Source organism: Harpia harpyja, chromosome 1, assembly GCF_026419915.1.
Source record: "Harpia harpyja isolate bHarHar1 chromosome 1, bHarHar1 primary haplotype, whole genome shotgun sequence".
Lineage (NCBI taxonomy): Eukaryota > Metazoa > Chordata > Aves > Accipitriformes > Accipitridae > Harpia > Harpia harpyja.
In genome coordinates this window covers 69879707-69906929 of record NC_068940.1, presented here as the reverse complement: position 1 = coordinate 69906929, position 27223 = coordinate 69879707, and the positions used below count along the sequence as shown (strand labels likewise).

The 27223-nt window shown below is 40.2% G+C and overlaps 2 protein-coding genes across 12 annotated transcripts in view; one reads left to right on the top strand and one right to left on the bottom strand.

Annotated features, from left to right (window-relative positions):
* The window catches only part of HACL1 (2-hydroxyacyl-CoA lyase 1), a 27731-nt gene extending 16747 nt beyond the window's left edge, over positions 1–10984 (bottom strand). For 2 of the 5 annotated variants that reach the window (XM_052798999.1, XM_052799017.1), the window contains exons 1-4: positions 10807–10984; positions 9897–10001; positions 4479–4519; positions 3111–3191 (exon numbers count right to left, since the gene is read on the bottom strand). In XM_052798999.1, coding sequence (XP_052654959.1) covers positions 3111–3191; positions 4479–4519; positions 9897–10001; positions 10807–10881 — 302 coding nt within the window. In that variant the 5' untranslated portion in view covers positions 10882–10984. Of the gene's footprint in view, positions 1–3110; positions 3192–4478; positions 4532–9896; positions 10002–10310; positions 10442–10806 lie in introns of those variants that run through there. The other 3 variants (XM_052799009.1, XM_052799037.1, XM_052799027.1) reach the window with 3 other exon arrangements.
* Positions 10544–27223, top strand: BTD (biotinidase). Of its 7 annotated transcripts, none has more exons than XM_052798933.1 (4): positions 10544–10633; positions 16647–16881; positions 18407–18556; positions 19973–21457. In XM_052798933.1, exons 2-4 carry the CDS (start codon positions 16651–16653, stop codon positions 21155–21157), a joined length of 1566 nt encoding a protein of 521 aa, XP_052654893.1. In that variant the 5' UTR covers positions 10544–10633; positions 16647–16650; the 3' UTR covers positions 21158–21457. The 7 variants fall into 7 exon arrangements, with proteins under 7 accessions (XP_052654893.1, XP_052654947.1, XP_052654920.1 ...); XM_052798987.1 differs by lacking the exon at positions 10544–10633 and adding an exon at positions 11791–11809; XM_052798960.1 differs by lacking the exon at positions 10544–10633 and adding an exon at positions 11791–11814.

The window sequence follows — 27223 nt, the reverse complement described above, 5'->3', positions numbered from 1 at the left end:
ACATAATTTTAACCAGGAAGAAGTTTTACCCCTAATGAAATCATCGTACTACTGTCACAATACCGTGGACATTTTAAAGAGCAGTGCTTATAAATTAAGTCAAAACCAACGGTGAAACTAATAAGAATAGCAACCCTTATGGACTTGCAGGAGAAGAACTTCAGTAAACTGAAGAAAATTTCAACATCAACTTCAGGTAAAGAGTATGGTATTTCACCATGCTACTGTATACTGAATCTTACCAACTATCTCAAACTCTTCTTTGGAGTCTATTCTCATAGCCAAACCGAGATACAAAAACCTTTGCTCAGAATGAGGCAGGAGAGAAGGTGGCAGCACAGTAGGTAATTTTTAACATGAAATATCAAAAGGTTTTACCCTCGGAAATGCAGTTTACCAAGGCCTCATTAGCTACCTAGTTGGCTAGATTTACATGTCCAAGAGTTCACTGTGACAAGCTTCCAGGGTAAACCAAAGGCTCTTCTACTCAGCCAACCTGTGCTCAGGCAATAAAATCTAAAAGCACAATTGGCAACAAATTGTGCTATCAGACTGCTTGACTTTCTTCCAGTTGATACCAGAGAGGTTTCTTTCACCTGGAAGAGACTGAAACAGAGCACAACCAGAGGAATGGGTCTCCAGGCTCAAGGAGGACAACTCAGACTGAGCTTTAATGACTCTCGCTTAGTCAGAGTTATTTAAAGTCAGAACCAGCAGGGTCAGTTCAACTATTACCTTACTTTTGCAAAAAATGAGACAAAGCTCAGCCATTGTAGCACGTTAACAATTCCAGGTGTAAAGTCATGGAATCGCATGACACCTGGGAGATACCGATGAGGGCTAACCTTGCCCTACAAATTGGTCTCCTCATGCCACTTCCTCGCAGGGGATGGTATAGAGCAGGAGACTTAACCTTGTTGCCACAGAAAGGGGAAGACCTCTCTAACTTCTGCTCCCAGCTGCATAATCTACTCCCTCCCTTGCCTAGGTGCTTGATGCTTGCCCGACTGCAGAGTAAGCTGATTTAGATCACTTATCTAACATGACTTTATTCTGGCAAAAAGTCAACCCAGCAAAAATAAGTAAATAATGAACTGAATGTGATTGTTAAGGCAGACAAGTGCCAGAGCTGTCAAGAGGGCAAGCAGCAGAAGTACATGCCCAGGAGAAAGGTAAGGAGATGATACGGGCCTATGTTCCATTTCGTGGCAGACTGTATTTGATCAGTGTAACCAAACCCCTCAATGTGTATCATACTTTCTTTTCCTTGGGCTACTCCTGCTCTTCCCTTGCAACACTCCTTCTCTGTAGTACCTGCCCAAGTACTCATGTTGCTGTCTAGTGAAACAGGCTAGAAAGCAGATTAGTTAACAGAAAAATCCCTAGTCTTCCTCTCCAAAGCATAGCACCCTTTGTTACAATGGTAATGCCAGTCAAAAGTAAACGTGAAACCATGTCTGGGATTCTCAAACACTCAGTGGAGGGCCTACTAACAAAGGAGCCAAGGAAAATTAATTTCACTAGGCTAAATTTAGGGTTTGCGAATGCTTACTTCTCTCCTTTTGGCACATGGCAGGCAAAAGGCAAGCCAGATGCGACCAATGGAAAAAATCATTGGGCAAACACTGTGGTTTGGTGTAGCAGGGACCCATCTGGAGACATGAGCCGAGTAACAACCGGACACCGATACGGTTAAAGTTGTTCTCCCTTTATTGCCCAAATAGCGTGCTTATATACCTTGTCAAGCTAAACATCAGCTGTCCACGCGCCAAAAGCTAAAATATAATTGGTTATACTATCTCTGTCCATGCGCATAATCATAGGACACAATTGGTTATACTAACTCTGTACACGCGCCTAAACATAGGACACAATTGGTTATACTAACTAAAACATGCGAAACTTGTCTCAGCCTAATTGGTTAAGATAAACTGCCGAATTGAGGTTCTTCGTGCCAAGTTCCCTTTATCTTGGAATGTGCACCTGTGTTATTCTAATTGGCATCTTTCTTTTTTTTGTCTTCTTGTTTATTCTGTTCAAGGCCTTCTAAAGGCGTCTGGAATACTTTTGTGACCGTTAGCTAAATATGTGTCCGCAACAGTTTGGTCAGTAAAAACCAATCCTCTTACTATATTGTCAAATTTTCTGCCAAACTAGGTAAGTCACTCCCTTCACCTTTTGCCAGGAGTACAGGTTTATGCAAGATCAAGTCAGGTAAACAGAGCTCATCTCAAACAAAATTAAGTTTGTGAGAAAATAGAAATGCCTCCTGCAAATCCATAAGCAAGTGCCATGAATATGACCAGATCCATGACTGTTCAAAAGCAAGGTTTTCGTGTGATTTTTTTTAACCTAAGGTCACATAGGGACAGCAAAACTTTATTCAATAACTCATTTTTTAAAAAAGAATTTGAACACTAGGGGTCTTTTTTCAAAGTGTCAGAGACTTGATTTTTTAGCATTTCCATTATTGAGCTTCCCTTGTCCCTCAGCCACTGCTAACCTAATGCTCCAGAGGATGTGCGCTTGGTATTATCAGAGCTCCTACCCAAAGTACCTCATACAGCTTTCTGAACAGCTTTCAGTGGCAGACCAGCTAAAGTTGCCATGTCCCTCTGAAGGCTTGAGGGAGTAAACGCTATCACTCTGTACATTATTTAATTCAATACTTAATTACTGCTCTAAATGTCTGCGTGGGGAGCAAATACAGATTTTAACAATGCAGTTGTCAATTTGTTCACATAGGAAATACAGTAATTCAAAGGCAATGTGGAATTAAATTTAGAAAAAACCTCTAAGACTTTCCACGATCAATAAAGCATTACAGGCTGAATATCGACTTCATTTTCAAATGATTCCATACAATCAGGTATGCTAATAGATTTTCCAATACATGCATAATGGGGTAGGACAAAAAGGAGACTTTTATGGATGAGAATACAAAAAAATGGGACTAAATTACTTTTAGGGTTGATAAATGAAGAATTCCCTTCTCGTTACCCACAAGAAAGAAAAAACAAAAGTCCTATACTAAATACAGTGGAACTCAACATCTGCAACAAATAACAGCAAACAATTATTAGAATTTGAAAGGGAAGTAGTTAAATTACCAGCAGTTCATGGTTGCATTTGCCATCCCACCAAGTGCGTGTAAAAAACCTGGACCGGACACTACAAGACACACTCCTGGTCTACAGGGGAGGGGAAAAAAAAAAAAAAAAAAAAAAAAAAAAAAGGAGAGAAAAGGAAAATTAGCACAGTGAACACTGAATAAATCACCAAAAAAAATTAGTAAGATGCTGAAATACAAAATATTAAAGTTTTACTCATGTCATCAAAATGCACAAATGGCAAGGATTTGTATGAAGGCCTGAAGATAGACATGGGAATCAGAAATCATTTAGCTGTATCAACCCAATTGAAAAAGCAAGTGAACAGTTGGTATGTGCCACCCACACAGAGGTCTGCAACATACACAGGCTTATCATAACACAGCTCCTTACTTCTTTTATCACATTTACTCCATCATCTAGCAATTATATGGAACTTGGTAAGCCACTTATGTTTGCAGTTTTCTCAACTGCACGTTAGCACTAGATATCAATGAAGAAAGCTCACAATGGAAGAAGTGCATCTGATTCAACAAAAATTTTATTACAGTTTAATTCAGGCAGAGGCACTTGTTATTCCATGTGATGAGATAAAAATGATCATTCTTAACTACTGACCATTCCCTAGTAGCTTTACAGACTCTTTACATATTAAAAAAAAAAAAAAAATCCTACTTCCAGATGATTATTCAAATAAAGAAAAACTACAAAACTCTGTAAGACAGGTGTCATGCTTGCAGACAGAATAAGGAAAGATCACCTGCATCATCGGGTCTGCATTTGTGAGCAAGCAGACACCAGATTTTACTTTAGAAAAGGATTCATGGGATACCTAAGAAGCACAATTCAAGTCACAGGCCACAGAACACTTCCCAACAACATTAAGAGCAAAATGCAGTAAAAGAGGAAAAGCCAGTACTTTGTGTCAGGACAAGCACAGGGGAGACTCGAAGGCATATGATCAGTCTCTGTATTGATAAGGTATTTGTTGAACAATACACCCAGATGATGAGATTGAGGTACAGCAGGTCCACCAAATTGCAACAAACAATGGTGGCATGATTTCTGCCCCTCATACCAATGGTGTTAAGCTACTATTCAGATATTAAAAAGGAAAAAATAAAGAAAGTTATAAGATGGACAATATTATATGAGCTTAAGCACCTTCTTGCTCCTGCTCTGATACATAGCAACAGAAATATTGATAACTTTTATTGACAGTTATTTTAAAATTCATGTTCCATTTTAACTGCCCTACATCTGCACACACTAAAAACACCCAGCTCCAAAACACAAAAATGTTCCTACCTTCTCTTGAGTCTAACACAGTCAATATTATAAATAAATATAAATAAATATGGAATGTACCTGCCAGTCAAATATCCAACAGCAGATGCAGCATAACAGGCCTATTGAAAATACTGGAGTTAATTATACAATTATTATTATATATACATTTCATGGTATCTTATACATAACTTTCAACAACAATACTGAAAATAAGCAGGTACAGATTTTTCCCTGATCATCAGAGCTTAAATGTAAGTAAAAGCACCCCTTCACCCTCCCCATTATAAGGTGTGTTCATGAAGGTTTATGTGAAAAATCTCAAGACTCCTCTCCACATTTCAGGCTCCTGTTGTTCCAGGATATTACATAAGGAATATTTGGGATTCAAAAAAGAAAGAACAACCACATAAAAGAAAACCCCTAAAACCAGGGAAGCAAACTGAATAGAACAACATATGAAACTTCTGCCTTCCACTGTCTTCTGGACTAACACGGAAGAGGGATTTGCAGGAGAAAGGCAACAAACAGAAATCCAGCCATCGCTGGAATAACTTGTTGTAGTTCAGAAATTAAGCAAAAGGTTGAAATCACACACTGGAGAGATTCATTAGAAGATTAGGGATTGTCTTTTACAAGCTGAGCTGCTGAAGTACTTCTCACTCCATTTCTGGCACCACACTTAGCTTTAGCTACTTTTGACATTATAAACAAAAATTGTGTTTTGAATAATTTTCACTAAAGTAACACCTACAACATGTGTTAGCATAGCTTATCAGCAGTATTATTAAGGGGTATGTTTTTATGCTATTCCTGTAGTAATATTAAACATTCAGATATAAATTTCACCTGGTAACAAGACAATATGTGATCAAGTAGAAACAGAAGCTTACAGGTGACCCAAGAACTCCAAAGGATTCACATATATAACATTGCCAACTCCCTTATATTTTCATGCTTTTGTCTTGAATTCAGCAAGCTCTAACACTTAATGGAAAAAACTGATTTTGCGATTTTTTTTTCTTTTTTTTTTTCAAAGTAAGATCCTGGTCTTACAGCCTCCCTCTTTCATTTTTAAACAGAGTTGAGATTTTGGTTTTTTTAGTTTTATTTTGTTTATTTATTTATTTGTTTTGGGTTTTTTTAGTTTTTTTAAGTACTATTGTGGTAAGAAGAATAAGTAACACAAAAGCTCCTTCTAAAAGTTTACAAAGCTACTAAATATTTTCTTCAAACCTATGAGTAATTCTAGGTAACACAGCAATCTCAGCTTAAATGAGTGAAAACACAGACTTCTTAGAAGCTTTTACACGGGAAGAGAAACTATCTTTAATATCCGCATGCTCCTACAGATACAAACCAACTGTCTGAATAAAAGCGTGGAGCTTAGTAGAGGAATAATAAGAAACCCTCATTTTCTTTGCAGCGTTAGGATAAGGAATTGTTGACAAAAAAGTACATTGACAAGAAATATCTCTTTCTACTTTTCATATGCCTCTAACATGGAGAAGAAAAATGTCACTAATGTTCAAGAATTAGATAACAATTTGACGACATATCTGTGTGCAAAAGTTTAGAAATATTATAGGTGTTACTAAAAATCTTGTTAATGGAGCTCAAAGCATGGTGTTGAGTTTCCATGGCAATCATGTTTTAGAACCAACTGGCAAATAAAGCAGCACATAGAATTTGGGTTCATGTACAGTCATTGCCATTAAAACTTTTACTGCTTCTTTCTGCAGGAAAGCAACATGACTAAAGTTATCTGTATTTAGAGGAGAGGAGATTGTAAATAATTTTGAAGGTATACTTAAAAGATTTTTTTGCGTGAACAGTAAGAATGAAAACCCATTTTACTGATGAACCTTGCACCCATACCACTAAAATGTGAGTAACAGCACTCATCAACTGTGTTGTGACCTTAACAGATAATCAGCTGAAACCAGATCCTTATGTTCCTCAGACAGGCAAGAAGGATGTAGGCATATAAAATGCCATTGCCCATCAAACCCACAATTGACATTAGGAAGAAACATAGAAGTCTAGATGTAGGCACTGAACTCAAAAGCTTGCAACCACCCATGAGTGCTGGGTTTGAACTGTAGCCAAAGCAGAGGCCTGTTCCTCCCATACAAGTACAAGCACACTAAGCAGGGTTTAATTAGTCTGTTTTCAACTCAAACATAAGCCAACTAATACAACATAGCGAGTAAACAATGCTTAAGCCCAGTTAAAACAGTACTGCCATGCCTAGGGGCAGGTCTGAGGCCCTTATGTTAATTGTACCTAATGCCCAATGTTCCAGGGCTGGCCTGTAGAGCTTGTGATCGACCTATTACGAGAACCTGCTGTATGAACCTGAGCTCGGTAGGTAGTGTCTTTTGTTACTACATACTACTTAAGTGCGGGCCTTAAAAATAAGGACACAGGTTGAAAGTGGCGGTCCCAGAATAATAAACAATTTGCTAATGGCCAATTACTCATCACTGAAAAAGTGCAACTTTGAGATCTGGGAAGACGCTGTTTTGCTTTAGGTAAAGCAGCAATGGCTAAGCAAAGGGAAAAAACAAAACAAAAATCAAAAAAGAAAAGCAACAGATGTGCAACAGGATAAGGCACCTGTCTTGGCCTCGGAAAGCGCCATCCAGCACCACACAGTCCATAGTCCAGGCATGGAGGCCAAGGGGCAAGACCTGTTCAGAGACCAAAAAGGTCTTATAAAAAGAGATCTTGAATCTAAGGGGTGGAGAAAAAAGATGCCCACTTTCGTTCCAGCTGCCTTTACTGAAGGGTTGTCGAGCCCAATTCCCTCGACAGCTAGCACCATCAGCAGCTGGAACTGCATCAGCTCCAGCATATTGTATACTCACGACTAACTTAGGATATGATTGTCAAGAGGAGACTGCTTTGAATATGTAGCAATAATTATTAAAGATTAAGAACTAAACATTAGCAATGTGTGTTGTTAATGAATAACAATCTAGTAAAGGGTTTTTTTGAAGTTTAAAACTGACCTGGGTTATGTGTTTTCTAAACAAACACAGAAGTCTCTAATTACCCAGGGACAGTACACAAAACACATGCCCCTATTGAGTTGCAACACAACCATTCAGTGTTCAAGGGGCATATGGGACACAGGTTAAACTACTTCTAGCAAACTTATGGCATATTACAGGCCACAGGAGATTAGCTAACGGATATTGGTAGTACTACTTAGGTTTTAACTTCATGCTTTAATGTGGTCTTTCTAGTCAAACAGTTTATTCTGCAGCCTTATGGGCTTTTGCTACACCTGGCCCAGAAACAAGGCAGAAACTCAATCCCTGGAAAAAATTCATATATCTCAGATTATTATACAGCTGCCTTCACCAATAAAGGAAGCAGCTGTATACACATCCTCCACAGCCAGACCACACAACTAATAAACTTAGACAATTAAAACTATGACATGTGTAAACATTAAGTGTATCTTGAATATACTGTGCATAATCTTTTACCCTCTCCTCTGCCAAACAGTTACTCAATGTCTTCACTGAAGACAAAGAAAACAAATCCCCACTACAAGACATATCTTTGCTCATCCTTTTCCACTTCCCAAAGAAGAGAAACCCTGACATTTTGATGTTTTAACAAGTCTTCACATTACTGTTATTCCCCTAAGCAAAAGTATCTCACCATTTACACAGCAGAACGTTTCTTGTCTTCTTCACTCTAACAGAAGAGAGTCTAATAAAGAGTGATAAATAGGACAGCATCTCATTTGGCAGTGCAAAGCAATCTTTTCTGTTAATTAGACACATGAGGAAATTAATTTTAATCATGTTCATAACCAAAGCTAAAACTAGAATACTGGCTAAATGGCCTACAGGAATATAAAGACTGTGTTGAATTCCCAGCCCTTCAAAGGAATCAAATACACCTTTTAAACATATTTATATATGTTTGCCTCTCTCACATGGTACAGATTTTCCATAGAGAGACATGCATTCCTCTGTAAATTCTCACATTCCAATATAAGGATGTAAGGATTAGACAGCAAAAACATACAGCTCATGACCACCTGATTTAGGAGAAGTACTATTATAATACTTTGTTGACATCTGGGACAATCCACGAAGGCTATGAACTACATGGTGGAAAACAGAAGAAGAACACTGGTACAAAATACAGGCACCTGAATACTGTGCGGGTCCAGAATAGTAGAAGGAGTTCCTTTTACAAAGTGGTAAAATTCTAATTAATAGTGTTCATAGAGAGACAAGACCCATAAACAAGTTAAAACACAAGAAAAACCTCCTGATAAGATAATAATCGAGCAATTTAATTATTTGTTGGCATCAGTTATGGAAAATTGACAAGCGTAGTAGAACAACTCTGAGTATGGAAAGCTGATGGTTGATTTGCTAGCAGTCCAATAGCTAGCAGCTAGCTAGCCAGCTTGTATAGCTATCTTTGAAAATGAGGTATAAACCTGAGGTTATTATATTCAGCCTCAAATCACTTAAGAAACTACTGAAGCTTAAAGAGTTACTACTGGGGAAAACCAAACAAAACTAGAACTAGGGGCATAACATCAAAATGATAATGAGCTTGAGTCTAATTTCTGAAACCCAGACAATGAAGCTCAAATATATACAACTATGAGAGTCTAAGTGTATGTTTGTGCTTGATTTTGAGCATTCAGAAGCGTTACAACTTTCTATGGTTTGCTGTTTGGTGAGCTTTCAAAACACAGTTCAGGAAAAAATTATATCACTATTATTGAAAATAGTCACGACAAGTCTATCAGCAGGAAAACCTTCCTCTTTGGACACCGCAAGAACAGAACAGAGACAAGGAAAAAAAAAATCTACCTTTTCAGGCCTGCAGGAAATAATTCCTAAGTAAAATATCCTTCTAAGCAAAAATGAAAAAAGTAGCTAAGTCAGTCCTAAAAAAGGAATTAAAATACTACTAGTTAGAGAGAGAATGATAATATTTTCCTAATCTGGAAGGGAAGACATCAGCAAAAGACAATGACAGTAAAAAAATTTAAGGGAAAAGTAGATTGGAAAATCTATAGAAAGCTACAGAAAACCAAAAATGGATTGGATGAGCCTCCCAAAAAGTGGCAAATAAAATCTGACAATATATTACTTGAAGGAGACAAAATCGATCTCATTTTTTCTTTCTGTATTGGAATGCTCTGTTGAAATTCTTTTTCTCCCTATTTTCATCCTATCTTCTCCCTCTTACTGGAGAAAGGCATCCAAAAATGAAGAAAGTTGCAATTCCCTATTAGAACAGTAGGGGGCACTTAAAAATGGAAGTGGGTAAAGAAGGACAAAAGGAAACACCCAACTCAATGCACCAATGCTCTCCCTTATTCCGGAATGACTGTAAGTGGACAGGAACATTCAGAGACCACATTCCTCCTAGTAAGAAAACATGAATTGGGATTTCATTCTGTTATACAATAGTTAAAAGAAAGGATTGCTCCTGATACAGATATATACTTACAGCTTGTTCGTTTCTCATTCCTACATATTTTATTCCAACTGCTTGGGCTGCGATTGCGATTTCAGTGACAGGAATACCAACAATGCCAAACATGCATTCGATATTCTAAAAAGAAAAATGTTAAAAGAAATCAGAATTGTTTCCAAAAGATAGCTTTAATAAGCACGTGCCACACACAGTCATACTAACTACACAGGAAGTCTAAAAATAAATTGTAGCAACATATATATATTCACATCACAGAAGTCCACAGGCCGCTGTGGAAACCTATACGATGCCAGCTGGCATTTGCAGCTCAGTCCTCTGTAGTTGCGAAAGCACCGGGTTTTGGAGGCCTACGAGGAGCAGAACAACCGGTTCAGCCCGGCTCCTCAGTCAACAGATGTTTAGTGCTTTTTACTGACCACGTCTTACCGGGGACATCCCTGCTACACCATTTTCCGGTGTCTCAGTATGTCAACTTTACCTCCTCTGAAAATTCCCCAGGGCGCTTCATGTTTTTACGCTTTCACAGCAAATGAACACCAAGAAGGAAGAAGTGAAGGACTGGGGAAAGTCACCTCCTCACGCCTGCCCGTGGCGGTGGAGGGACCGGCCGGGGGCGGAGGGACCGGCCGGGGGCGGACCGGCTGGGGGCCCGCTCACTGGCCGGCTGCAGAGGGACCTCCCTCCTTCCCACACAGCGACGGGGCAAGCCCTTCCCACCCGCCCCCGGGAGAACGGCAGCGGCGCCCAGCGTGAGTCCGGCCGCGCGTACTCGCCTCTCCCCGGCCCCGCGGGCACCCGTGGCCTGACCCGGCCCGGCCCGGCCCGGCCCGGCCCCGCCGCGGGGCCGGCGGGAACTGTCCCTGCCCGCCCACCCGCCCGCCCGCCGTGGGGAACCTGCTCGCCTGTCCCCCCGCCCTCTTACTTGAGCCTTGAGGGACTCAGCGATGAGCTGGGCCCCGCTGACAGCCTCCCCCTCCGCACCGCTCCCGGAGGCCATTCCCGTTCCGATTCCGACCCAGGCCGGAGCCGCCCACTGGGGAAGCGGGCGGAACAGAACCCCCGGCCGAAGGTCGGGAGCAGTCGAGTGGCACGCCTTCTGACCAATGAGACAGCGGAGGGGGCAGGCGCGAGGGCCGCGAATACCCACCTCTGACCCCCGTTGGCAAGGAGGCGCGGGGACCGGGGCGAAGGCTGGGGGAGCCTCCTATTGGCTAGAGCGGGCACCCAATCAGAGGCCGGGAGGCGCCTAACGCTTCCCACGCAGCCGTAGGCTCCTGGCGGTGCCGCGCGCCGAGCAGCCGGCAGGGGGCGGCCGTGAAGCGGGCGGCGGGCGCGGAGGCCGGCTGGGGGGGCGGTGGGGCGGGAAGGACGGGCGCCGCCGCCCCGCAGTAAGGGGCAGGGAAGTGTACGGGCCTGCCCGGATCCCGGTGGGAGCGAGGGGACGTGCGGGCAGCGCTCCGCGCGTCGCCGAGCGATCGGCCTCAAACCGGGGGAGGCGGGAGCGGGTGGTCGGCTTCACTGCCCGGCCCGGGCTCCCCTAAGGCCGCGCTTGGCGTGTGGCGGCTCGACCCGGAAGGCCTGTGGGAGCCGGAGGGCGAACCGCAGTTCTAACTAGGGCGGCCGCCTGGGCAGTGTAACCCCCGCCCCGCCCCGCCCCGGCTCTGTGGAGTTGGCCAGAGACCGCTGACAGAGCGGGGCACACGCAGTACAGGTTCTTCTAGATAGAGATAGCTGGCGCCAGCGTTCCTGAGGAGGAGCGGGAGCGGACTGCGAGACGCTTCTCCACCGTCCTCACCGAAGGACGATGCGCGCCGGTTTAGCTGGCATGTTCTGCCCCACCCCCTGACTTGGTTGTGCTGCCATCTTGAGTTGTTCAGGCTGAACCGCGAACAGCAAGCGGCATTCAGTTCAGCCTCACTCTGTCCGTGAGGTAACATAGATCTTTTAATTATGAGACGAAGTATACTTAAGGAATGCTGTGAAATGTGTATAACACTGTGTTAGAATGGGCAGCATTCTTTAAAAACAGATTGTGCCTCTGGATAAAAGCCAGGAAACTAGAGCAATAGAGCAATAATGCGTTGCGCACAAAACGTTTTTCAGAAATGGAAATGCATGATACCTGTTTACGTTGAGCTATGATGGCGTTGCTAAAAAAAAAAACTTCATAAAAAGCTATTATAGTAAAATACTGTATTAAAGTACAGTGCAGCATATAAAAGCAGGAGACTGGAGGGATCAGTGGAAAAGACCTTAAATTTCCCTATATTTTTACATCTGTGTAGGAGCTGTTGTGTTATATATTCTGTATATTAGAATGACAGCAACATCAGAATTCGTGGATATCACTTAATGTGAAAAAGACTTTTAATTATTTTTTTATAGCAAATTTAATATTTTGCCTAGTAACAATTACTGGTTATGTTACTATAGCTTAACAGGCATTTGCTATTTATTGATCACTTAAGAGGACCCAGACTAATGCTGTCCTACTTTTGCTTTTATAGTCTTGTGAGAAATGCACTCACGCTGAATTTCATGAATTTTACAAGTTTATTATAGAACAAAGGCAAACAGCGCTGGGCGCACGGTCAAAACTAGCAGTGCGCTGGTTATACCCGAACTCGCCTTTTTATACACTGTGTTCGTGGCATTTCCAAGGGGTTATTTTAATATTTCAGGTATCTATTAACATAACTCTACCCCAGACCATCCCCACTTGTGCGCGTCTCTTGTGGTTCGGAGGGGCCTTCAGGGATCTGCAAGGGATGAAGTCAGTAGTCTTCCTCTGGCTGTACTTTTCGCCCTGTCGTTTTCCTCCAGTCGCACTTTTCAATATTTTCACATTAAACTTCTGTTTTTCCTTTGTTCTTCTCGTATCTTTCATGTCAAATAATCTTTGACCCCCAAAATGCTGTTCTCATGTTAACAAATCACTCCTTATCTTCTTACTTGTGTTCTCAGTTTCACTCGTCCTTGAGTCCATATGTCTGTTTTTCTGTGTTTTCACAAATCTATCTACACATCCTTTAATTACTTGAGTTACAGGATGTCTTATCTCATCAGAAGAAACTATATATTCTGCTTGTGCCCATTTATTGCCTACAAACTATAAAATACAATTGATGTCTGGAATATATCAACTACATATTTCCCGTGTTAAGGCCTAATTTAGTGGCAGTGAGGCAAACATCCTTTCGGGATGTAGCTTATGCAGCAGTTAGTTAGGCAAATTTCAGTGTTCTCGTTTTGCGAAAGCCAATACCCATTCCACAGTCTGTTGGATTCTTCTGAGTATAAAAGTGCTAAGAAGCAGGGTATGTATTGCCTTTGTCTGTGTATACATCTATGTATGGTGAGAGTTGACAAACTCCTAAGTTTTCCAAAGTTGTTGAAAAGTGGGTGACTGGATGATTTACGTCACAATGTACTGAGATTAGATGGTTCTGGAAAACTGTATAGGAAAACAGTCTGCACTGTGACTGGGGGAAAAACTTGTCTGAATCGGCATCCAAGCTTAAACACCAGTCTTTTTACCTTTTGTATAGAACTGTACCTAGAATACTGTGACTGTGTGACAGTAATACTGCTATGAAATAGTTATATTTGGGTGAGATGATCCTACTGAAGCATATCTGCCAGGCAAAAGACTACATAAATCACAGGAAAGGGCCAGAAAAAGAGATTAAATTATAAAGCATTTCTGTTCATGAAAATTTCTTTTAAAGTCACGGCTCAGGTGAGGGGACAGCTCTGTACATCGGGAACAAATTAACTTCTCTTCAAGGAAAGGATTTATTAGATGGTGTAGCACTTCCCATTAGGGAAAAAAAACAGAACGTGGCTGAGACTTACGTGGAGTCTCACAGCCTAAGGGCTGAGTAAACCCTGCTGGTATCCTTATTGTGGCTGGAAAGGTTACTATCCCCAAGCCCAGCCCTGGGGCTTGTCACAGCTCTCCTTGTTAGAAGCAATCCATTAGATAGCAGGGTTCTGTTGTTTAAGCTGTCAATAGAGGAAAGGCATTAGGGAGCACTCATGTAAGTGCTCAGCCATCACCTGTGGGACTAGCAGTAATCACAACCAAGGGTAAGGACTCACAGGAATTATTTTAGTTATTGAATTATTTTATTTATTAAATTATTTTAGTTGGCCCAGGTTCAGCCAGATGGGATTGTGTAGTGGGATGTTCAGTGCTAAACCTCTTGTGTATCTAAACGAGGAAGGGATTCGGGTTAGTACTTTGAGTGTTTCTGATCACCAGGAAATAAACCGTGGCAGAAAAATAAGAATTCTCCAAGCATGTCTGTAAAATACAACATTCTGTAGAAGCCCATTACCTGTTAATTTTTTTTGTTAGCGTGTTTGGCTTAGAAGGCCAAAAGGCTATTTTTCAAATGCATAGGAATTCATCCTGTGACCTAAAACTCTCCAACTTTTTCCATCACTAGTAATGATGAATTCTAATTACATCTTGGTTGATAACTTTATTGAGGAACGGCTGACTAGAACCCATTCCTGTCCTAAATAGGCGTTTTGGCTCTGAAGGTATGACAGAAATAGAAAAGAGAGTTTTGTCAGTGAAATACAACACAGTGTATTTTCAGTGCTTTCTTAACTGTGAGAGGCTTCCCATCTCTCCTCTCCCGCGCCCCGCTACTGCTTTATATCTTCACGTGTACCTTGGTACTTGGTTTGCAAAGCTGAGCTGCAGAGGACAAAGTAGGATCCTCTATTCTTGATAAATATTGCCAAATCACCCCCCCATAAGTACCGTGTGTTTTCCTCAAGATGCAGAATAGCAAAGGGAGCTTATTGTACATCACTTCTCAAAACTGTTTATATAAATGGAGTATCTTTAATACAACTCTTTACAGGGATGCCAAGGCTTTATTCTGTTTTCATTGTGCTTTAGGCAACTTAAATTTACCCTTGAAGTCATGTATATATGGACAGATCAGCATATTAAGGCTCAGGAGAATATGAATATGTAGGTAAGCGTAGCAGCATCTAATAGCTAAGCTACTCCTGTACCCTTACAAGTGTTATTAGATACTAAAGCTTTTTGGTTGAGCAAACAAGTCTTCTGCCTACCATGGACACTAAGGTTATGATTTTTGTGTCCTACATGGCATTGTGTTGCTATTAAACCAGTGTTGCAAATAGCATGTAGAGCTCATGGAAGCAAACAAGTGGCTTAAACCAAGATACTACTTCCTAAATGCTTTTTGAATAGCTTTCCTCACACTTCAGTTTGTTCATTGTTAGATACTAAACCAGTTGGTGTTTAGAAAAAAACACAACAGTAGTGAGGATTGCTTATTAGCTGCTTTTCATTCTGCAATTTAAGAAAAGAGATATTTTAAGTTAACTTGCCATAGGCTTTCTTCTTTAGGTACAAAACTACATTTAATATAACATGAATAAAAATAAAAATGGGATTAGTTTAAAATTGATCTTTTTTTCCAGTTGAACTCCTAATGGGAAGTGGAGAAGGTTCTTCATGCATGTGTCTTTCAGTCTGTATTTGCTTTGGAAAAATTCAGGGAGTTGTGGATCACAAAGATTGAAGGGCGCCAAGAGTGTTTTGGAACATTTTTTTCTTGGATAAGAGTTACCGAAGAGCAAATACAATTAAAAAGTCAGCAACTGAACTTGAAGACTGTAGGCTATCAATATATAGCATCAGTGCATCTCTCCTGCATGATCTTTCAACTTCACTGATATTCAAGATTTAATTCCTTAATGATACTAGTAACACTGTGGTGACAAATACAGAATTCTCATGTTGTGAGAATAATTGTGAATAACATGGCATTTCTATAGTATTTCTTAAGCATTGCATAGCCGTTGACTGTGTCAGTCAGTCCTTGCTCTGTATAAGTAAGTATATTCCCAGTTTGGGAAATCAAAAGGCTAAATGGGGAGCCCATATTGGAAAGAGTGCCCCAGCCTTCCAGACTCACTAATTCTTCATTTCTTTCTAGGAAGAGCTCAGTAATGCAAATTTTCTGCATTTTGTATGGATTTTTGCTTTATTGTTATTATTATGAAAGCATTTTTTAACCTTACCTATCTGCATTGTATAGGAGGAATGCAAATCTGAATTGTGCTCAACATTTTTATAAATGTAGAAAAAAGCTGCACCGTGTGAGACAAATTAGTCTATTAAATTACGTATGTGGAGTTGGAATAGAGTGAATCCGTAATCCATCAGGAGAGGCATTTTCATGATAGAAAGATAGCTAAATGCAGAAGTAGTGTCTCATGTAATTCTTTTGGCAATTATCTGTTTCTGTATTGATAAAATAAGTTCTGTTTCTACTTTAGTACTAAATATCGTGTCCAAGTAATTTTAGGAAATGCTACCTTTAAATACATGCCCCATCACCAACTGGGGGAGAAACTGCAAATTTGCAAGCTGCTTTTAACTTTTCCCACAGATGTTTTGATATATGGTGCAATAATCTATAAATGAATGCTAAAGTTAATTGTAAAGGGAGACTAAGCAAGGAGATCAGTGGAACTATATATGAAACTAAAATGCTTTTAAACAGGACACAGTTATTTAAAGCACCAATGTAGGTAGATTTAAGGTTTAGAAACAATATGCACGTAGTCATTCAGGAATTTAAAAAAACCACACTCAGTTCAAACTCTGCTAAGAGTCTCAGTTACAGTCCATATTTAATAATAAATTTAAATTCCTGGCATGATTTGTTGCTCAAGCTCCCCCCGCCCTGCCTGTTTTTTTTGCTCTAGATTTATGGCATACACCATGGTGGATCTGTGCTGGAAGCTGTCCGTCTGCTTTTTGTGCTATCAAGTTGTCTTGGGAAGAGTTAAGAAGGAGGGGCATTATGTTGCTGCTGTGTATGAACACGAGTCTATACTGAGTCCTAACCCGACAGTCCTGGTTGATCGACAGTCTGCGCTGGAACTCATGGGCAGAAACCTAGACATCTATGAAGAGCAAGTAGTTGCTGCTGCAAGAGAGGTATGCTGCAGCTCAGTAGCAGTTGCATCTGTCCTATGTATATATAGAGTAAGTGCTATTTGAGGATAATCTTTCACATTTGTGTTCCCAGGCAACTAAAGCCATATTTATATACATAACTATGGTCTGGTTTTTCAGACATTCTGACCTGCCAGCAGCTCTGAAAGAAATCAGGCCAATTAGCAGCTCGCCTGACTTGAGTTATTCCAAGCTTGGAAAAACACGCCTATAGTTATTTAGTATAGGGAAATTAATTTTCTATTTTGGTCTGAATACCTAGCTCCTTTCTGTTTTCTTAAATGGAATGTTTCTACTGAAAGATTGTCTTACAGGCAGCTGTCTTGGGGTTTGATTTTATTCCAGTGCTCTCAATGGAAATACCTGAATGTTTCTAAAAACTAAGGAAATTAAATGCTTTGGAAATGAATGTTCCACCATTAACAGCTTTGTGGAAGTAAAGTTTTCCATTCCTTTCTCCTACCCTCCATGGAATGGTTCTCAGTCTGAATATATTTAGAGGAGAGAGACTAGTATTTCTGGCTGTTCTTATGCAGAGCCTCCTTTCCTTCCCTCCCCAAGAAAACCCAAAGCTGGTTCTAGTCAGAGGAAGCAGGCATTACTGTCCCTACACAGAGAATTGACTTGCAAGTTTCACAGATCTGTTGTTCTGGAATAGAAGCATTACCATTTTTATATAATTTGAAAATGTGACTTTTTTTGAGAAGTTCAGGTGACTGGGTGTCACAGTCCAGAAGCATAATAGCTATTTTTAGGCAGTACTGCATCCAAGACACATAAATTATCCCAAAGCCATAGCATAGATAACACGTTTGAACTGAGTTTTGAAAAGTCACAGGAATTTGAGTGAGTGATGCTGTGTTTGATTTAAGAGGAATCCACCCTATTTTTAGGAACAGTTCAGATCCCCCTGAACTTGAGGTAGAGCCAGCCTAGCTCTGGCATAGCTACATTTCTGCCAGAATCTGCATTGCTTCCACAGTCAAGCGTTTCTGAAAACAATGCTCCAGTACCCTATCCAACCCTATATACCTAATCAAGGTATGTAGCCTGGACTAAGTGATGCTGCAGCTTTGACACAGGTACAGCGCCTTTGACAAAGTTCATCTGCAAATAGCATAATTCTGACAAAAACATTAAGACAAATTTTAACATTATCAGTCTTTAACCTGAATGATGTCATTCTCCTGGCTGATGTGAATGGAGAATACTTTCGGTAAGAATTTGGATGAAGTCTGCTCTTATTTGCATGCCCTTAAAATAATGTCAAATGGGTGATTTTTCAAGCTAAACGTATGTGTCATGTTAAATAAGCTTTTTTTACACACATAGTTACACCTATTATGAAGTCAAAGAAAAGATATTTTCAAACTACATTCTTGTCAAAACATACTTGGGTAATCCTTAACTTTCTTTAGCTCTTTTTAGCCATGATATTCCCTTTTTTCCTTCCGTATTTAGGTTGGTTTTGCTTTGCCTACAAAACACGTCTTTGTTTTACATACAGGGGGCACAGATCATTGTTTTTCCTGAAGATGGAATCCATGGCTTCAACTTCACCAGAAGCTCCATTTATCCTTACTTAGATTTCATTCTGCATTCACGCTCTGTGAAGTGGAATCCCTGCAGAGAGCCGTATTTGTTCAATGACACAGAGGTAAACGTAGGAGTGATTTCTGCAGAGAGGTGGAATAACTGAATGCTAGGTTTGTGCTCCAAGTGGGAAACTAGCTCTAGTAGTTTTGCTTAGGGAAGTAAGCACATGGTTTAAGAACTCGTAGTACCAGATTCTGTTTTCATGGACTCTTAGTTTGTGCTGGTTTCTTTCTTGGCAGAGGAGGGTTTTAGATACATACATGCAAGAAGATTAGCTTGTTTATGAGCCATCTGGATTTGTCATCTCCTCCTCCCCAACCTATGAAATGGTAATTGCTCTCTAATAAGATACATTGTGTGTGATTTTATTTTGTACAACATTGTTTTATATAACATAACATAGCTGTATCTTCACTTTTGATGCATTCTTGTTACTCAGTTTTAATGACTTAATGATATCAGAACATTCTGACTCAGTGATTGTGTGTAAAATGATTAGCACAAGTAACACGTCTTGACCTACTATAATGTAATAGAAGTCACAACTTAGGACAGATCAAGTGTGACCTGCAGGTTACAAAAATAGTATTTTCATTGATTGTTCTTAACCTGAGGTGAAAATAACCATGCTTAGTAATACAAACGATTTATTCTTATTAACATTACAGTAGTCAATATAATGAAAGTAATCATGCATGTGCCTACTAAGCAAAATTTGCATGCAAACATGAATCACAGTTGTAAATGGTGACCTACTTTGGCCTATGAATCTTTACTACCAATGATCATGGACAAGCAAGCAAGAACTTAGTTTGCCATTCAGATCCTATTTGGAGATTGCAGTGCTGGCAGTCTTTGGTACAGCTCTCTGGCGTGGAAGAAACATCCCAGTAATACTGTAGTCTGTAACTTTTTGTATTTCTTTTCTATAACTATGCAAAGTCTATCTGTTTACATCTGTGGTTCTCTAAGTTGTAGCTAGTAATAGCTTTTTTTTAAATTTACAGTAAAAACATCTAGTTGCAGGAACAAGCCATTGCAGTGCAAACGATCATTATTAAACATTTGCTGTTCTAAAGGCACACACAGATCAGTTATGCCGCCTTGTCAAAGCTTTTAGTTTACATATGGTGTTTTAAAGCCATTGGTGCTCCTGCAACAGAAGTTTCTGAAAATTAACGCCCTTGAGATAGATTTATTTATTTACTTATTTCTCAGAAAAGAAAACCTAGGTAATTTTTTTCAGTGCTATTTTGAAATCAGTATCTGAAATACTTTTCAGTCTAGAAAGCTACTGGTTCCAATAGCTTTCATCACAAAATCATCGGTACTTTTAAATTTTACAGATACGGTCAAATATGTTCAATTTCTAGTTGAGAATAATAATTTGAAAAGTATTAAGTAAGTTATAGCTGCTTAAGTAAAACTTACTCCTCGATATTCTGAAGCGCTTACATTTCCCCATACTGTTCTCCAGGTTCTTCAGCGTCTGAGCTGCATGGCACTGAAGAACAAAATATTCCTTGTGGCAAACTTAGGAACTAAGCAACCCTGTGAGTACACTGATCCTCACTGTCCAACTGATGGAAGATACCAGTTCAATACCAATGTGGCATTCAATGATGACGGTATGCTGGTAGCCACATATCGCAAACACAATCTGTATTTTGAATACGCTTTTGATACCCCTCCAGAGCCTGACTATGAAGTCTTTGATACCCCTTTTGCTGGCAAGTTTGGTATGTTCACTTGCTTTGATATACTCTTTTTCGAGCCTGCAGTGAACCTCATCAGACGATACAATGTGAAACAAGTTGTATATCCGACTGCCTGGATGAACCAGCTCCCACTCCTGTCTGCTGTAGAATTTCAACAAGCTTTTGCAACAGCTTTCAAAGTCAATATTTTAGCAGCTAACATCCACCACCCTACCTTGGGCATGACAGGGAGTGGCATATACACTCCAGTTAAATCGTTCATCTACCACAACATGGAAAGTTATGGTGGCAAGCTCATAGTAGCAGAAATTCCTGTGATTACCATAGATTATGAAAACAATTTGGAGAGTAATAAAAGATTCAGGGAGAACTTACATCACTCATGCAAGACTTTTACAAGCACCTCACTGGATGATCAAGTTTGCTTTAAAGAGGGAGAAGAGACCGCCGGCAGAGCATCAGAAAAAGGAAAGGAACAGTTACCGCCCCTATTTTATGCAGAAATGATGTATGACAACTTTACTTTAGTTCCTGTATGGGGGCAGAAAGGAGAGCTCCAGGTTTGTGCCAATACCCTTTGTTGTTACTTAAATTATCGCAGAGCTGTTTTAACCGATGAATTATATGCTTTGGGAGTTTTTGATGGGCTCCATACAGTGCATGGCACATACTATGTCCAGGCCTGTGCGTTAGTAAAGTGTGGTGGTCTCAGCTTTAGCACTTGTGGACAGGAGGTTACAGATGCCACTGCTCTGATAGATTTCCAGCTATGGGGAAATATGAGTACCCCTTATATCTTTCCTTTACTGCTGACATCTGGTATTACCTTGGACTTTGCTGATGACATGGGCTGGAAAAACAACCACTATTACATAAGCAAAAATAGAACATCTTCTGGCCTACTGACAGCTGCTCTATATGGACGATGGTATGAAAAGGACTAGCACAGATATTTGACAGAATCAGAAAACAACTTCTTGTATGTTCAGAGTATGTATCTTAATATAAATTGCCGAACATCTGTACTTCCTAGAGCTTTAGGTGTGTTTGTTACATGACTGACTGATTAGATTCCGCATTTGAAATGATAAGTGAAGCACTTAACCTAAGGAGCTGTAAGTACAGTCTGTACCTGGGTAGCTTATATTCTACCAGAAGTAAAAGAACTGCCTCGCAAGGTAAAGGCTTGTTGTAATGTGTTGAGATGTTTTATATTGGGAAAATAACGTTTCTCATTGCAACCACATTTGTTCCTTTTAAATTATTCCTTTGGTTTTCTGGGGTCCTGGCTAGGAGTATGGAAATGAATAGAATGGAAAACCATTGCAAAAGGAAGAAAAACAGGAAGGGGAATGAAGACACAAATACCATGCATGACATGCATGAAAATATATATGTATACATATGTTAAGCTTGTATATGGTGAGGTTCTGAGTTCTGGTTAGGGTGCCATGATTTATTTTTTTTCTTAGAGTCAAAAACTCCCAGCTGAAATCATTACCATTTACTGGCCACTCAGTTGTCTGTAAACCTGTTAGAAAACTCAGTGAGTTTTCTCATATACTTTTAACAGTAACTGAATGTTACAGGTGTGAAAATCTACAGAACAGCTAGTCTGGGGAAGAGAATATCAAATGATTGTGAAAAACTAGTCTGCATTAAGACACTATTTCCAGCCTGCTGTGCAAGGAATTGTGTTTAAAGAAAACATTGGCAATGAGTATCAAGGACTACGTTATGTACTGTTTAAGTACTTTAACTTTCCCAGTTTAAAAGAGAGGTCATTTCAAGACTGTTTTGACTTTAAGACATCTTACACATTGTTCATAAATTCATTCAACAAGAGCTATGAAAAGCACATAATGAATTGTGGGACAGCAAGGTTTTTACATAAATACTTTGTGTGCCAGATGGCAGGCTCCTGCTGCTAAATGAGTAAAACACACTATTCTTTCCAGAGCAATAACTAGATTAAGTGCTGTAACTATTGTACTGTGGTGACAAACTGTTCTACTGCAGCGAAGAAGTTGGGAAAAGAATATTCAAAGAATATTAGTTTGGGGTTAAATTCAGAGAAGATAATTTATTCTCAAGTGTTATGATTTTGTGTGGTCTTAATTGGCCATTATGGCTTCATCTGTGTAATAGCTGTTGAGTAATGGAATAAACACACCAGTTCCTTTGGCGAGTCCTCATGTTCCAGTGCTCAGTCTATTAGTAAGGCCAAGGGGAGCAGAGCACTAACAGGAGAGCTGTGAGTCTCCATTTTGGTGGTCCAAGTCCATTCTGAGATATGTACAAACTCAAACCACTATGGCAGCTACAAGTATGCGTAAGGAAGGGTGCTCCATAAGCTCCTGCTTTGAATGAACTCACTTTCTGGTTTCAGAAAGCAAAACAACCAAGAAATTTTGAATTTCTACCTCAAGGTTTCTTCAATATTTACACAAAATAAGTATATAAATATTGATGATCTTGGGCTCTATCAAACCTTCCTTCTCCAAGCTGTATTACTGTGAGCCAGGACCTAGTCACACTCAGCTTTGATGCAGCAACACAACAGGTTTGCTTATCCTGCAGCATATATTGGACAGAAATATGGAGAGGGGAATGCCTATATCTCATTAGACATAAACTTGCTGATGTAAAAGTAGGCCATCCAACCACAGGGTTATTAAAAATCATTAATTCTTTGGCACCCATAGCAGTGTTTTTGCTGAATGCTGCACAAATTCCAGAACATACAGGGTAGAACAGAAAACTATTTGTGGTGTTTATTTGTGCTTCTGGTTCTAGTAGCATACAACCAAGTCTAAAAGAAAGGAACGATGAACAGCTGGAAAATTTCAGCTCTCAGGACAAGCCTCCCCACTCTACCCTGTAGGCTGAAAAACATGCATCCTCTTGCAACAAATACTGTTTTGGATTTAGTTCCAAAGCAGACCATTATTATCACAATAAATTAGGCTAAACAAGTAAATACCATTACACAAATTTGCTATGCTTAAGGAAAAAACCGCATTTATCTGCAACATACTCCAAAGTGTGTTCCACAGAGCTGTTGTAACTTTGGGTATGTCAAAACTATTACAAAACAAGACCTTCTGGCCTTACCGTTTGCGTGGGGCACGTTGCTGTGTCTCCTCTCTGAGAAGAGCAGGCATAAGTATTAGAGTGTGTTCTTACACCTTGTTCCCTTCACCCAAAAAAGCAGCCTTTAGCAAAGACACTGTAAAAAGTGGAGCAGACAGTACTAGACACAATGTAAGTAATTTCCCCCCTCCCCATCCCGATCTTTGAGTGACACCAGATGTAGCCGTTCTGAAAAGGGGTGACCACCACCAACTGGCAGCTTTTGGAACTCTGCACTGCAACAGCAATCCCAGCACTGCCCTGCCGAACGCAGCACCGTTCCCAAACGAGCCAGTGTTCATGTGAGTGAAGCTACATATCATTTACTGAGGAGGTGTGAGAAGCCTTTGGCAAGGCTGATGTTCATGCAGGCAGACTCGTAACATACTGTAATGCAGCCCATCACCTGGTATCTCTTCAATGGATAGAGACAGTTTTATTAAAGCTTCCTGAACTGTTTCTGTTTGTGAGTGCAACAAAACCAAATGGGAAGTACAGCTGAAGTCTAGAACATTTTGGTTGAATTAAGTGAAATCAGGATTTGGAAATTTGTACTGACACCAAAGGAACATCCTGTCTGAGACAGACAGCAGGGCATGATGTCTTTAAAGGGCCTTGACACTGCCCCCAGGAAGGGGAAGACAACCATAGAAACTGTCTGTCCAGGCAGGGGTAGCAGCATGCCAGTCAAGAGGCATTGGGAGTTTCTTCGTAAGTGATCTGCTGCTTTGGGATTCACATGGCCAGTGAGTTTTCCAGGTGGATGGGGCGATACTTTGATTACAGTGAGAGAAACCACCAGAAAGCGCACCAAAGGAACATTTGGCAAACAGGACATTGGAGTTAAGTTATCAAGAGGCATGTGAACAGGCTGAGGAACTGGTGACAGACTGGGACGACCTGTTCAGATCAGAGATCTTCACAATGCACAGGTGGGCATAAACTCATTTAGACAGATCCATACAAGCGAAATGAACCAGACTGAAGTAACTGAGGTTCAAGGGCCCGCTGCAATGAACATGGAAGTAAGGAAGCCATCATCACGAGATGAGACATAGCACGGTCTTGCCCAGGCGGTGACGTGTCTTGCAGCATCAGGTATTTAATGAACACCCCATCATCACAGAACACCCAAGAAGATCAACACAAAAAACTGACCACCCTCTTTGGGTGCTTCAGACATACCATCTAAAGTGAATAGAAGAACCAACTGAAGAAAACTACATTTTCAGAACAGTTACAGAAAGAGGACCTGAACAGTGCCTAACCACCACTATGGCGCACATGCAGATTCAATGCCTGTAAAGAACTACCCCCCCCCTCCATTTATGTAGGTTAAAAAAAAACCCCAAAGTGTTGACACATGCCATTCCTGAAAACCCCAATTATTCACAGGTTGAAGTGAGAGTTCTCGCTCAGTCAAGTTTTTAATGGTCAACTGCAATGGAAGTACTTCAGAGATTCACTGTGCTCTCCTTCCTCCCTCCGCTGGGAGGGCAGGCATAGGCAACACGGGTCAGAAGTCAGCGATGATTGTCAGTGGCACCCACAGCAGATCAGACAGACTCTTGGTAGAAGAGATCAGAAAGGTTGAATTCAGTAAGATGTTAATATGATTCTAAGAAAGATTTTAAGGAAACTATGCAGACAGCTTGAATAACAAAGTTTGGTAAGGGATAGGAAATACATGGTAGGATAGGACATGAATCCTTAGATTTTGCTTTAAAACTATTTAAGGTACTTAATCTATTCTTTTAACATAAAAGAACATCCGAGACTTGGTGTCTTAAGCTTTCCGAATTAAGTCAACTCGCAGGTACAATGAGAAGAAAACCTGCGCGTCTGTCATTTGACAAGGCTTGGAAGCGGGGGTTTGTTTTGTTCTGTTGTGAATCTGAATAGCAAAATTTCTAGTTGCTTCTATGCCAATTTTAATGAAAAAAGAGAATGGAGGAGTTTTTCTCCTCTTTAAATATTTAGTGACACTAACAATATTAAGACAGCTTGAAGGGCTTTTTAGGTTATCCAACTGTTTACAGTTACATGGTGAAATACTGCAAGATTCCTTTCCCAATCTTGGTTTGAAAATTGCTAAAACAGCATGGAATGGAAGGAGTTCAGTTTATCCTAATGTAAAATAACACACAGCACCAGGGAAGCATGGGTAATTTAGATACTGCTTTATCTGAAGACAAATAACAGTGCTAAAGAGACTGGGATACTGGGTTGGAAAGAGTTGCAAGAAATCTTCAAGTCCCTCAAGTAGGGACACTCATCATCTTCCCATCAGGAATGTTTAGTTCCAAGATGAGTGGTAGAGATGGGTAAAAGCCCACAGATTGAAAATTTTAGGCACATCTGTAACTATTTTTCCCCCAGGGAAAGGAAACTGAATCACTCTTGCGATTTTCCGGGGCTCTAGATGACTGAACAACTGAAAGAAACACTCTTTCCAAGGCTGCTGTTTCAGACAGTTTTTCTCTCAGTAGGTATGACAGGGATACATGGATCAGACTAGGGACCTGGGTGACATTACAATATCCAGCCAGGAGTTTGCTTCTCCTGTTAACCAGTAAAACGAAGGGATTTTTGTGATAAAGCTTATAAATCATTATAATAATAGGATATTTTCTTAAGAACAACCAGTTGGTTTGCCAATTCAAATTAATGTGCGGTGGTTCCTTGGCACTAAACATGCTTCTAAACATACAGACTATAGTGAGAAAAGGACCCCAGAAAAAGAAAAAAGCCAATGCTATCAGTGAACAAAGAGGCCTGTATTGTGTCTCTTCACATGTAACATCTCAGGTTTCAGACTGTAAAGGAGACCCATGTTTTATAAATTCTTGTCCAATTTAGAGTCACAGCTACAGATTTATAAAAAAAGGTTTTAAATCCTAATCTGAAAGAATTCTTCTCCAACTGTCTCATCAGCTTCTGCAGCATATTAAAGGATTATAAAGAAGTCATCACAAATCATTGAGAGATTACTACCAGAGGCAGTAACTACCAATCTTGGATTTAAGGATTTCTATGAATTTGCTGGACCAACTTCAAGAATTTCAAGACTTACTTTTTCCTGATATTAAAATGGATTTTGCCGAGTTTAAATCCAGACCTACGAAAGTGGTGTTAAAAGTTTGAACTACTTATTCAGAGATTATAAAGGCCCTTCTCAGGATTTTAAACAAGAAAATACATGATCAAAAAACCCCCCAAACCAACCACAATCAAGATCCAAGTTTAAAAAGAGCATATTTCTAGCTCTGATTGTTCCAAATACATTTATATGATTATTTTGGAGATACTTAAAGTGTGGGAAAGCAATAAAGAGTAATAAAGAGGAAATACAAAGCAGGAGACAGAGAGAACAAGCTTTTGTAAGAAACTGCAAGAAAAATATTTTAGATTACAGTAGGGTCACTCTTGGGGGGGGGGGGGTGGAACACACAGACTAATTCTTCATTTTAACAGCATCCAGCATTTATGCTACCACACTACACTCTAAAAGTAACAGCTCAGCCTAGGAGGTTAATACTAACTAACCTGGTGTTTTCTCCTGCAGAACGTTTATCCTGGGAACTGAAAAACCCATAAAACATCCCAGAAGTCAGAGTACACAGAAAGCTGAGCAGAGCTGGTTGTCCTTTCCTGAAGTCCATTTGACCCCCCACCCCCCCGCTGCCCAGGATAAAAAGGGTTTCTTTTATTCTAGTATACTGCTTCAGTGGTCCAGCCAAGGCTCACTGCTCTCTCTTGGTAAAAATCCAAGAGACTGTTTGGATCAAGGCTGTAACAGTAACGGTGCCCTGTTCATCTGTACAAAAAGAGAAGGATTTCTTTTAGGAAGATGGAGGTTCCAATATAATTTTCTAAGT